The 12,175-nt window shown below is 40.9% G+C and overlaps 1 protein-coding gene across 3 annotated transcripts in view; it reads left to right on the top strand.

Annotated features, from left to right (window-relative positions):
* The window catches only part of arnt2 (aryl-hydrocarbon receptor nuclear translocator 2), a 316,675-nt gene that overhangs the window by 153,418 nt on the left and 151,082 nt on the right, over positions 1-12,175 (top strand). For all 3 annotated transcript variants that reach the window (XM_067971628.1, XM_067971629.1, XM_067971630.1), the window contains one exon: positions 7,487-7,563. In XM_067971628.1, coding sequence (XP_067827729.1) covers positions 7,487-7,563 — 77 coding nt within the window. The remainder of the gene's footprint in view (positions 1-7,486; positions 7,564-12,175) is intronic.

Genomic DNA, 12,175 nt, shown 5'->3' with positions numbered 1-12,175 from the left:
TGGAAACTGCTAATACATTTCAGTAAATCAAGATGGTTTGAGTTTGGAGAGCCTGGTTTAGTAATGTTGGACTTCAATGAAAATCTGCCACTTTTGCATGGTCTTACTTCCTTTGTTTAGTTTGAGTTGAACAGTGGGTGAGATTGTCTAAATTTAATGATGGTGCTAAATATGCATAATGCCGTTAAAAACCAGCTGAACCCTAAATTAGGCCATCTGGCATTGAGAAACCAGTTGCACGTAATTTTTATACGATGGTGCAACAGATGTCTGCCATACATGTCCTTTGCACAAAAATTGTATTCTGTTACAGGCCAGCCAGTCACAGCCAATTGTGATGTGCACGCAGTAGTATGAATTGTTTTACAACTCACTGGTTTATAAATAATAGGGCTGTCAAGTGATATCAAAAATTAATCGCAATTATTCTCTCTGTTAAAAATGTTAATCTTGGTTTTAATCACATATTTAATTGATACAATTACTGCAAATGTTGTGCCTTTGTTTAAGAAGGGCGGCAGGGAAAAGCCTGGGAACTACAGACCAGTGAGCCTGACATCTGTAGTGGGTAAGTTGTTAGAGGGTATTCTGAGAAACAGGATCTACAGGCATTTGGAGAGGCAGGGACTGATTAGGAACAGTCAGCATGGTTTTTGTGGGTAAAATCACATCTCACAAATTTGATTGAGTTTTTTGATGGGGTAACCAAGAAGATAGATGAGGGCTGTGCAGTAGACGTGGTCTACATGGACTTTAGCAAAGCCTTTGACAAGGTACCGCATGGTAGGTTGTTACATAAGGTTAAATCTCACGGGATCCAAGGTGAGGTAGCCAATTGGATACAACATTGGCTTGATGACAGAAGACAGAGGGTGGGTGTAGAGGGTTGTTTTTCGGACTGGAGGCCTGTGACCAGCGGTGTGCCTCAGGGATCGGTGCTGGGTCCGCTGTTATTTGTTATTTATATTAATGATTTGGATGAGAATTTAGGAGGAATGGTTAGTAAGTTTGCAGATGACACCAAGATTGGTGGCATTGTGGACAGTGAAGAAGGTTATCTAGGATTGCAACGGGATCTTGATAAATTGGGCCAGTGGGCCGATGAATGGCAGATGGAGTTTAATTTAGATAAATGTGAGGTGATGCATTTTGGTAGATCGAATCGGGCCAGGACCTACTCCGTTAATGGTAGGGCGTTGGGGAGAGTTATAGAACAAAGAGATCTAGGAGTACAGGTTCATAGCTCCTTGAAAGTAGAGTCACAGGTGGATAGGGTGGTGAAGAAGGCATTCAGCATGCTTGGTTTCATTGGTCAGAACATTGAATACAGGAGTTGGGATGTCTTGTTGAAGTTGTACAAGACATTAGTAAGGCCACACTTGGAATACTGTGTACAGTTCTGGTCACCCTATTACAGAAAGGATATTATTAAACTAGAAAGAGTGCAGAAAAGATTTACTAGGATGCTACCGGGACTTGATGGTTTGACTTATAGGGAGAGGTTGGATAGATTGAGACTTTTTTCCCTGGAGAGTAGGAGGTTAAGGGGTGATCTTAAAGAAGTCTATAAAATAATGAGGGGCATAGGTAAGGTAGATAGTCAAAATCTTTTCCCAAAGGTAGGGGAGTCTATAACGAGGGGGCATAGATTTAAGGTGTGAGGGGAGAGATACAAACGGGTCTAGAGGGGCAATTTTTTCACTCAAAGGGTGGTGAGTGTCTGGAACGAGCTGCTAGAGGCAGTAGTAGAGGCGGGTACAATTTTGTCTTTTAAAAAGCATTTGGACAGTTACATGGGTAAGATGGGTATAGAGGGATATGGGCCAAGTGCAGGCAATTGGGACTAGCTTAGTGGTATAAACTGGGCGACATGGACATGTTGGGCCGAATGGCTTGTTTCCATGTTGTGAACTTCTATGATTCTATCTCATTCACGTTTATTTTATTACTGATATTATTAATGCACGGAATTATATAGAAAAACTCAATCTGAACTATTTATTGTGAAGAGATACTTCTGTGATACTGGAACTCACTTTGACAATAGATACAATTTACCGTCTTTCTATCCAATGAATCGTTAGAAAGTTTAAAAAAATAAACTTCCCGTTCACAAGTTCTTCACTTTTAGTACTTCGTTCTATAATGCTTTAGTTTACTGTTACCTTATTTTTCTTTCGACTGCTTTCTGTTGAATATTGATCCACGTTAACCACAATTAATTTTTTTATTTGCTTGATAGCCCTATTTTCTACTTTTATTTTTAGCTGCCTTCCCTTTTTTTAATGTAAGGTCGGCCCTCTGTCCGCTTTTCTACATCCAGCCTCTCTGACCCAGCCAACCTGGCGTCATTCTGCCTGATCACCCGACTGGGAATGACGCTGTACGTTTGTTATCTCTCTGTCCCATTGTTCTAGCCCCCTTAATCACTGGAAACCGTCTGCTTTTATCTACTCTGTCCCCATCCCTTCATAATTTTAAACACCTCTATCAAATCACCCTTTAATCTCTCCTGCTAATGAAACAGCCCCAATTTTTCAAGCCTTTCTTTGTACTTGTATTTCAGCATACCAGGCAGCATCCTAGTGAATCTGTATTGTACCCTCTGCATTGCCTCAACATCCTTCCTATAGTGTGGAGCTCCATACCGCACACATTAACCAACAGGGTCTTACTAAGGTTTTATATAGATTCACCATTACATCTTGACTTTTATATTCTATACCACCTGCCATAAAACCCAGTATTCCATTAGCCTTTTTATGGCCATATCCACTTGAGGTGCTGCTTTTAATGTCCTGTGAACCTGAACCCCCAAATCCAACTGCTCTTCTACATCACCAGACCATCCCCATTCAAAGTATAACTGTTACTTTTTTTTAACCAAACTGTGTCATTTCACATTTACTGTCATTGAATTACATTCTACTATCTTACCAATATCCCCTTTAAGTTTCTTTTGGTCCTCAGAATTATTCACTATGCCTCCTATTTTAGTATCTTCAAATTTGGACACCATTCCATCTAGCCCTGTATCCAAATTTTCTGCAGTCTTTTTTCGTAACTCGATCCTTTCGCACCAAGCCTCAGCCTCATGGTACTTCTCTGCACTGCTTCAAGGGCATGAATGTTTCTCTTGTATCTTGTTGACCAACGCATGACACAGTATTAAGGTGTTGGCTGCCAGGACACTATAGTTTAACCATTCTACTTGTTTTGCTAATTGCTGCTCCATCAAGACCGGATATTTTAACTTCTCAGTCTACTAACTCAGCTAGATCTTGTTCAGCTTCACACTTATCTTGTTGACACCATTTAGAGGGTACCTATATAACCCATTTTTCTTCCAGTTTGCAGTACTTCAATCTTATCCATATTGAATTTCAAATGCCACTGTTCTACTCACATACCCACTTAATTCTAGCTCAATTTGTAAATTGCTGGGTACTTCATTAATTGCCCCACTCTCTAGAATCATAGACTCTTATAGCATAGAAGGAGGCCATTTCGCTCATCGTGCCTGTGTCGGCTCTTTGAAAGAGCTATCCAATTAGTCCCTCTCCCCTGCTCTTTCCCCATAGCCCAGCAATTTTTTCCTTTTCATGTATTTATCCAATTCACTTTTGAAAGTTACTATTGAATCTACTTCTACCACCCTTTCAGGCAATGCATTCCAGACCTTCTTAACTCTGCGTAAAAAAAAAAAAAATTCCTCATCTTTCCCCTGGTTCTTTTGTCAATTATCTTAAATCTGTATTCTCTGGTTAGCGACCCTCCCGCTAGTGGAAACAGTTTTGTCTTAGTTACTCTATCAAAGCCCCTCATAATTTTGAACACCTCTATTAAGTACCCCCCCAACCTTTTCTGCTCTAAGGAGAGCAATCCCAGCTTCTCCAGTCTCTCCACATAACTGAAGTCCCTCATCCCTGGTCCCATTCTGGTAAATCTCCTCTGCACCCTCTACAAGACCTTGACATCCTTCCTTAAAAGTGTGGTGCCCAGAATTGACCACAGTATTCTGAGGCCTAACCAGTGATTTATAAAGATTTAGCATAACTTCCTTGCCTTTTTGCTCTGTGCCTCTATTTATAAAGCCAAGGATCCTGTATGCTTTTTTAACAGCTTTATCAACTTGTCCTGTCACCTTCAAAGCTTTGTGTATATAAACCTCCAGGTCTCTCTGTTCCTGCACCCCCTTTAAAATTGTACTGTTTAGTTTATACTGTCTTGTCATTTTCCCTACCAAAATGCATCACTTCACACTTCGCTGCATAAAATTTCATCTGCCATGACTGGTGCTCATTTCACTAGTCTGTCTATGTTCTCCTGAAGTTTCATTGCAAACTTTGAAATTGTGCCCCCTATATCATCTATCAATTTGATCAGTTTATGGTGAGTATCTGAATACAAGTGATTGCAAATTAGAAACAGAAGGGGCCCAAGCACTAATCTTTGGGGCACTCCACTGCACACTTTCCACCTCCCAGCTAAGATCATTCCCCTAACAAGTGCCTACCACTTTCTTTCCTGCAGCCAATTTCTAATCCATTTCTAGGTTTTATTTGAATTCACTTTAGGTTGTAGCAAGCTTTCACACAGAACTTTGTCAGAGTCTTCCTGAAAGTACACCCTGTCATAAGGCTTTCCAAGGTCCAATTGGGTACTACTTCCTCAAAAAAATCAAGGAGGTTGCTTTTTCCCTTCTGAAGTCATGTTTAGCTGCTGTTTGCTAGGTTATCATCGCACACTGGTTGGCTGCCCACGATTCCAATATTTTACCAGTTAATTGATGTAAGACTCATGGGTAAGTAGAAAGGAAGTCTTACTACAATTGTACAGGGCTTTGGAGAGACCTCACCTGGAGTACTGTATACAGTTTTGGTCTCCTTTTCTAAGGAAGGATATACTTGCCTTAGAGGCGGTGTAACGAAAGTTCACTAGATTGGTTCCTGGGATGAGAGGGTTGACCTATGAGGAGAGATTGAGTAGAATGGGCCTATACTCTCAAGTTTAAAAGAATGAGAAATGACCTCATTGAAACATATAAGATTCTGAGAGGGCTTGACAGTGTAGATGCTGAGAGGTTGTTTCCCTGGCTGGAGAGTCTAGAACGAGAGTGCATAATCCCATTTAAGACTGAGATGAGCAGGAATTTCTTCACTCAGAGGGTTGTGAATCTTTGGAATTCTCCACCCCAGAATGCTGCGGATGCTGAGTGGTTGAGTATATTCAAGGCTGAGATAGATAGATTTTTGGACTCTAGGGGAATTAAGGGATATGGGGATCGGGAGGGAAAGTGGAGTTAGAATCATAGAAGTTACAACATGGAAACAGGCCCTTCGGCCCAACATGTCCATGTCGCCCAGTTTATACCACTAAGCTAGTCCCAATTGCCTGCACTTGGCCCATATCCCTCTATACCCATCTTACCCATGTAACTGTCCAAATGCTTTTTGGGTCGAAGATCAGCCATGATCTTATTGAATGGCGGAGCAGGCTCGAGGGGCCGTATGGCCTACTCCTGCTCCTATTTCTTATGTTATTATGTCTATAGTTGCCTTGGTAATTGAAATTTCTAATGTCCAAAATAAGATTTATATAACATAAATATATATTTCACAATAACTAATGTTGATCCTCATTTGAAGATGGTGGATTTATTTTTCTGACCACAAGATTTAAAAAAAAAATTCTTATGCTTTTCAGCAAAGTATTTAAATTTCCCTAATTGGATTTGATCAGAAATAAAATAAATATTACAATTCAACGTTCAGGAGGCATATTTTTATCCACCTGACATGAATTGTGTAATGTGAATGTTTTGAAAATATTGTACTGATACTGGGTTCATGTATAAGGAAATTAGAAACTTTGAAATTGCTACACTTGAAACTGGAGTATTTTTTAAATGAGAGGATCAACTTCAATGTTTGTAGGACAATTTCTGTTGCAACTTGCATTTATATAGCACCTTTAACGTAGGAAAACGTCCCAAGGTGCTTCACGGGAGCGTAATCAGACAAAAATTGCCACCGAGCCAAAGGAGGAGATATTAGAACAGGTGATCAAAAGCTTGGTCAAAGAGGTAGGTTTTAACTGGCATCTTAAAGGAGGAGAAAGATTTAGGGAGGGAAATCCATGCTGGCGCTCTCTGATTATTTCATATATGTCCAACTGCTCAGTCACTCTGTCCTGAGAGTCACTCTTTTTCTACATTAAAGGCACTATATAAATGCCATTTGTTAGACTTGCACTTGCCCATAGACTTTCTATGAGCTTTTCCACAGCAACTTCCTATAAATTAGAAATCCAAAAAGCGTGGCACCTTCTACAGGGCATCTGGGACTTGTGAGAGCAAGCAATTGTGTATCTCCTTAACCAATCACATTGAAGCACTGTTAATAGCGCAGAGTCTGAACCAGGAAGTATAAGTTAGAATAGTGAATTCAATGTCAAATCAGGTACAGAAAGCGAAATGAAGAGAGGGTAAGAAAGACTGGATTAAGAGACAGAGTTAAAGGAGACCGAAAGAAGTATTTTATTTCATTTTTTTTAAATGTCCAACAATAATTATGATGTGGAGATGCCAGTGATGGACTGGGGTTGACAATTGTAAACAATTTTACAACACCAAGTTATAGTCCAGCAATTTTATTTTAAATTCACAAGCTTTCGGAGACTTCCTCCTTCCTCAGGTAAATGTTCAGGAGCTCCTTGAAGCCTACGCATTTATACATATAGAACAATACATATACACCATGTATTGTTCTATATGTATAAATGCGTAGGCTTCAAGGAGCTCCTGAACATTTACCTGAGGAAGGAGGAAGTCTCCGAAAGCTTGTGAATTTAAAATAAAATTGCTGGACTATAACTTGGTGTTGTAAAATTGTTTACAATCAACAATAATTAATATGTGAAGGAATGAGACTTCACACTTGTAAAAGTTAATTTTCAGTGCCAGAGAGGTAGTTTGACAGTAATTAAGACTTATCACGCTGTTAAAATGATACTTACACTGGAATAGACGAGCCGTAAATTTCTTTGATGAGTTTAGTCCGTATCTATCAGTTAAATACAGGAATTTCACGCCGTTCAGTGGAGCCAGCCAGCGAGATGCCGTTTTTGCACAGCTTTTGGAGGAGCAGGGCATCTCGTCCAGCAACTTCCGGATTTCCGCATTTAACTGTGCAACAGTTGCTGGAAGTTACTGTCCGATTCGCACATGAATAATGGTGAGCACTGTTAACCTCACTGTTATTTTTACAGCAAAATCCGACCCAATATGACCATGAAAGAGTATGTGACATCCCCGTGAATTCTATAGGCTGGAAATTTATTCTGTTGCAAAAACCTTTCCAAAACTTTGACTGAATAAAGATCAACCAAGAAATGGATATTTTTGGAGGTCTCAGCCATAATAAAGTGATAGCGTAGGTGATGGTGTTTGTTTATAATTAAAGCATGACTATTCATTGTTTGGCAGGAATGACCATTCCAGAGGAAGAATCAGAAGGCGGGCAAAGCAGTAAATTTTGCCTAGTTGCAATTGGACGCCTTCAGGTACTTTAATATTATATCGAGGAAAGCCATTTGATTGTATCTTTTCCCCAACAGAAGGCACAGGCCTTATCAATTCTGCTTCATTTCAGACCACTACAAGAGATAGCAAATGTGGATTTATATGTAACTTCACACAAATTGGACACCAATTTTGTAAAGTAAACCTGGTGAATTCAAAACCTCTTGGAGCCTCCCTCAGCTTTAGGTCTAACCAACTGGAGACTTGAGGTGAAAATGGATGTGCCAGTTGATTGCACCTTTTTTTTAAAGAAAAAGAACTGAAACACCAGCTGTCCTCCCTTGTGGTAGTGGCCATGTGTTTCCTGCAGGGGCTTTCCCATACCCATTCTTCAGGTTGAATAGAAAGCTCCGATACTGGAGGGGAGGAGCAATTTGGGAGAAGCAGACATGTCCTCCCCAACTTGCAGGTTTCAAAAGCAGACCTTGTGTTAAATGGGGTGGTTTCACGGCCCAGCAGGAGCAGATTCATGTGATTTCTGACAATCCTGTCCACAGCAAACAAAATGTTTACCAAGAGGCCCTGTGCCTTCACATCGAAATGAAAATGATCATCAACAAATTGAGATGAAATGTTGGTAATGTTGAAAACATGGAAACCCCTTTGTTTTTCAATTGTCTCTGACATGGTATGTTACACTGGGGAGTTAATATACCACAAAACAGTGTTTTTAAAATGTTTTTGTGTTTTAAAAATGTGCTATTTTTGCAGTTGCAGATTAATTAGGGTGATCGTTATTTTTCATGGGTTGTTTTCAAAAATGTTAAACTTCTCGGATGCGGTTGATTCTGAATTAAAAACAGAATCTGAAATTTAACTTTCCGAAAGTCCGTATTTTTTCCAGAATAATTGTAATGTGCAATTGATTAGTAAATACACGGATTAGTTCCATTAATAGTTTAAGCATTACAGAATTAAATATTTATCATCTGTAGTGAGTTTAATGATAAAAATGAGCATAAACACCAACCTAGAAACTGGCAAAAGCTAACGCAGCCCCCAAAAAGGGTGGCAGTTCCAAAATAGTCAAGTATAAGCTATGCTAAAACAAGAAATTACACTGAAAGTGCAGTGGGACGTGTTTTTAATTATCCTAATCTATTAGGGCTTTTGTATACCCAACTTTCCTCCATTTGTTTTTAATCTTAAAAAAAGGGAAGAACAAAATCACATTTGGGTTTCCAACAGACCAACCAGACCCAGCTTCAACAGTCACTCTTCCCAGCTCACAGGTACTTGACCCAATTCTCAAAGGCACTGTACTCCTTCCAGCTTCCCAACTCAGTGCAGACATATTGCCAGCCACTCCAAATCTCTCAGTACTTGTTGGCGTTTTATTCCCTCTTCTCCCCCACAATTCAGTCTGACATTCCTGCCCCTCGTCCCTGGCACTCTTCTCCCTCTCCCTCCTCAATTCTACCTAGCAGCCTTCTCATCACCCCCACATTTCAAATTGGGATTTTTTTCCCCCTTACCTCAGTTAATGCTGTGCTCTCCTCCCTTCCAATGCTGTGCCTGGATTCTCCCCTCCTCCTGAAGAGCTGCCCCTGACCACCTACCTTTTCTGCTGCTATGGCAAGCAATTCATGCCGCAAAATGGGGACAGGAATTTCTGATCGTGCAAGGATTCCCACCCACAATGCACAGCAACATGCAACCACTCAAAGCAACAGGGAGGAGGGGATGGGAGTTCTTGAAGGTTGCTTGATGTGGATGAGGGAGGAACCTGCTTCATGCAAAAAGTGCACCCAAAATACTGGTTGTCCACATCCAACACAGATAGTTAGCATGTATGAAATTACCCTTTTAATTGTCCTAATCTTTTAGGGATTGCACTGGATGGTTAAATACTCAATTACAATAGATTCTGGTTACGGAAGGCAACCTCATGCTGTACAAAATCCAATGTTACTTGTTTTTAATATATTATTGTTTATTTATATTTGATGTCCTTGCGCCCAATCTCAGCAATGTGTATTTGTTATCCTGTTTGTTGTAAAGCACTTTGCTTTGATAACGTTTCACATTCTTATGTTTTAGTTAAAATGCCTGTGGTATCACTTGCTGCTGGTGATGTTTCTTATGTAAAACTCCCATACCTTAAAGTTTGCTCAATTATTTCAAATATGAAATGCAGCCGCACCATGTGCTTTTAATCTCTTCCTTCTGACACCCAAAAAGCTGCCTGTTGAGACTTTCTGTAAGTTATTTTGAGTCTGTAATTGCACTCAAATTGAAAAGGAATCCAGGAAAGCCAGAATTAGATTTATTCATTAACTTTTGGATGGCCCCACAGAAGGAGCTATTCCTGTACAGGAGTGCCTGTGTAAATGCATGTTGAAGAAAAGATGACCATTTTTGTTGAGTGCGAGCTTTTGTTGACTTTCTCCACTAGCCTATTTTAATTTACTTTTGCCCTTCCATTTCATTTCTGATGCTACACACCATTCCTGATTCAAGACTCACACCAAGGCCTCTGCTAATGTTTCCCTTGAGCTAGTTTCTAGGAAGTGTGGTAAAGCAGCCTGAGGTGGACCTGCTCAGTAATCTATTTGATTTCTTTAAAAATGTATTTTCCAAATTTCTTTCCCTTCTCTCCTGGAGAACGGCCCTACAGCCAGCAGCCCTCTGGCACCTTGCCCAAGTTCTACATGTGTGAGCCCAGACAGTGAGTGTTGATAGCCAAGCGCAATCCATACCTCCCCAACATCTACATGAGCACACTTTTCCAACAGGGTCCCTGGATAGCACTTAAGCAGGAAGCCTAGTTGATTTTTCTCTTCCTTAGCCCCGGAATGCTGAGGCCACCTCACCTCTAGCCCTAGCTGAGGTCAAGAATAGCACTTGGGATTTTCCAGGTCTGTATGGCTCATCGTTGGGCAGTCTGTTTATTGACGAAGTTGTCAGAGTCTCAGTTCCTTTGTGGTAATGGCTAGTCTCCATTAAACACTAAGAAGTCACGGCTGAGATCAGAAGCTCATGTAGGGGATTGTAAGTTCCTTCCTACCCTTATTGCACAGCTCATTGGAGCATTGATGTAGTTCGCCAATAGTGGACCAATTTTACAAACTGCAATGTGCCTACTGTTATATTTACAACGTGCAACAGAGTGAAAATGGTGTTACAAATGTGAGGCAGCGATAGAGATCGCTGATCTGCCTCGAAGGAAATCATCACTATTTTGGTGTTTTTAGACAATATTCATAAATTTAGTAAGAAGCATTCTGTAGAAGCTGAAGTAGATTGAGGGAAGTCCCAATAAAATACAAACAGATGTAGTGAGTTAGCTGAATAAACATTTTGTTCACTTCAGACCTACATGAGAGAATTAAAGCATTTTGGAATTGCAAAAGTACCAATTTTGCAATGTTTGCTTGTTCATAATGTTACCATTGATTGAACCTAGTTGTTCCATTATATTCCCATACAAGGTATCTGACAAGAATTCTCCGTGGGTTGATACCAGGGGGTAAATGTTAACGCGTTGCTGGGAAGAGAACAGTGGGGGGGATTTTTGGACGGGAAACCCGGAAGTATGGGTTTCCTGGACGTCCTTACGATTTTGACGTAAGGACGTCTTTCAGTTTTTTTCAATAGGTTTCCCACCTGACAGCCAGCCAGATTGACAGGCTGGCAGTCAGTCGGACGGGAGAGCAGTCAAGGAGCGGATGCCAGCAGGTAAGTCTTAGATCAGTGGTGGTGTGGTGGGTGGCTGGTCAGTCACGGGATTGGTGGGCCAGTCATCAGTCATCAGGAGCTCAGTCATGGGGGTTTGGAGATCGTGGGGTGGGGGGGGTGGGGGGGGCGGTGGCCGATCTCGTGTGTGTGGGATCATAGCAGGTAGGCTTGTTGGGCCTGGATGAAGCACTCCTGCTCCTTCTGACCCACAAGCAGTGTAATAAAGGCACTTACCTGCTGATCCGGGCCTTCTCACCTCCTCTGCCGTGACGTGAAGCCCAGGAATCCCGGCCCCCAGGGGTTAAAAATAAAAAACCTATTAAAATGGAGGCCCACATCCTCCTTAAAAGATTTTACTGACCAACCGCCTCCTGAGAGCAGGTTGGTCGCCCGCCCCTCGACCTGCCTCCGTGGGCGGGTTGGGGTCGGGTTTTAGATTTTAAAATTTTTTACCTTCCCTCCTGCCCCCAACCCAACTGTTCATGGGGTTAAAATTTACCCCCAGTTGTTTGAGTTGTCGTGAAAGTAAACAATATTTCACCAATTTTTTGAAGTGTAGAACTTAATTTAATTTTTAATATGGATGATGGAAATGAATAGTTATTGATTTAATATTTCTAAAATCTGTTTTTATTTCTTAAGATTAATAAATTATGTGCAGAGGAAGGTGAATGATACTTGGGAAAGGAAATTGAATATTTTACAGCCAGTGCCCACATTAGGCGCACTCAGGCCATTTGTAGTGCAGGTTAGATCCACATTTTTGCAATCTCAGAATGGGAATGCTTATTGCATTAGTGTGACGTTATTGCCACTTCCCACTTCAGCTATCCCGTGGCCTGTCTGAATGAGATGGCCAAATAGTGCGGACACTTTATTAATTTCGTGCCCACCAGTTACTGAATTGAGGCTGCC

This window comes from Heptranchias perlo, chromosome 34, assembly GCF_035084215.1.
Source record: "Heptranchias perlo isolate sHepPer1 chromosome 34, sHepPer1.hap1, whole genome shotgun sequence".
Lineage (NCBI taxonomy): Eukaryota > Metazoa > Chordata > Chondrichthyes > Hexanchiformes > Hexanchidae > Heptranchias > Heptranchias perlo.
Note: the sequence above shows the minus strand (reverse complement) of the source record. Positions and strands in the feature narration are given on the sequence as shown.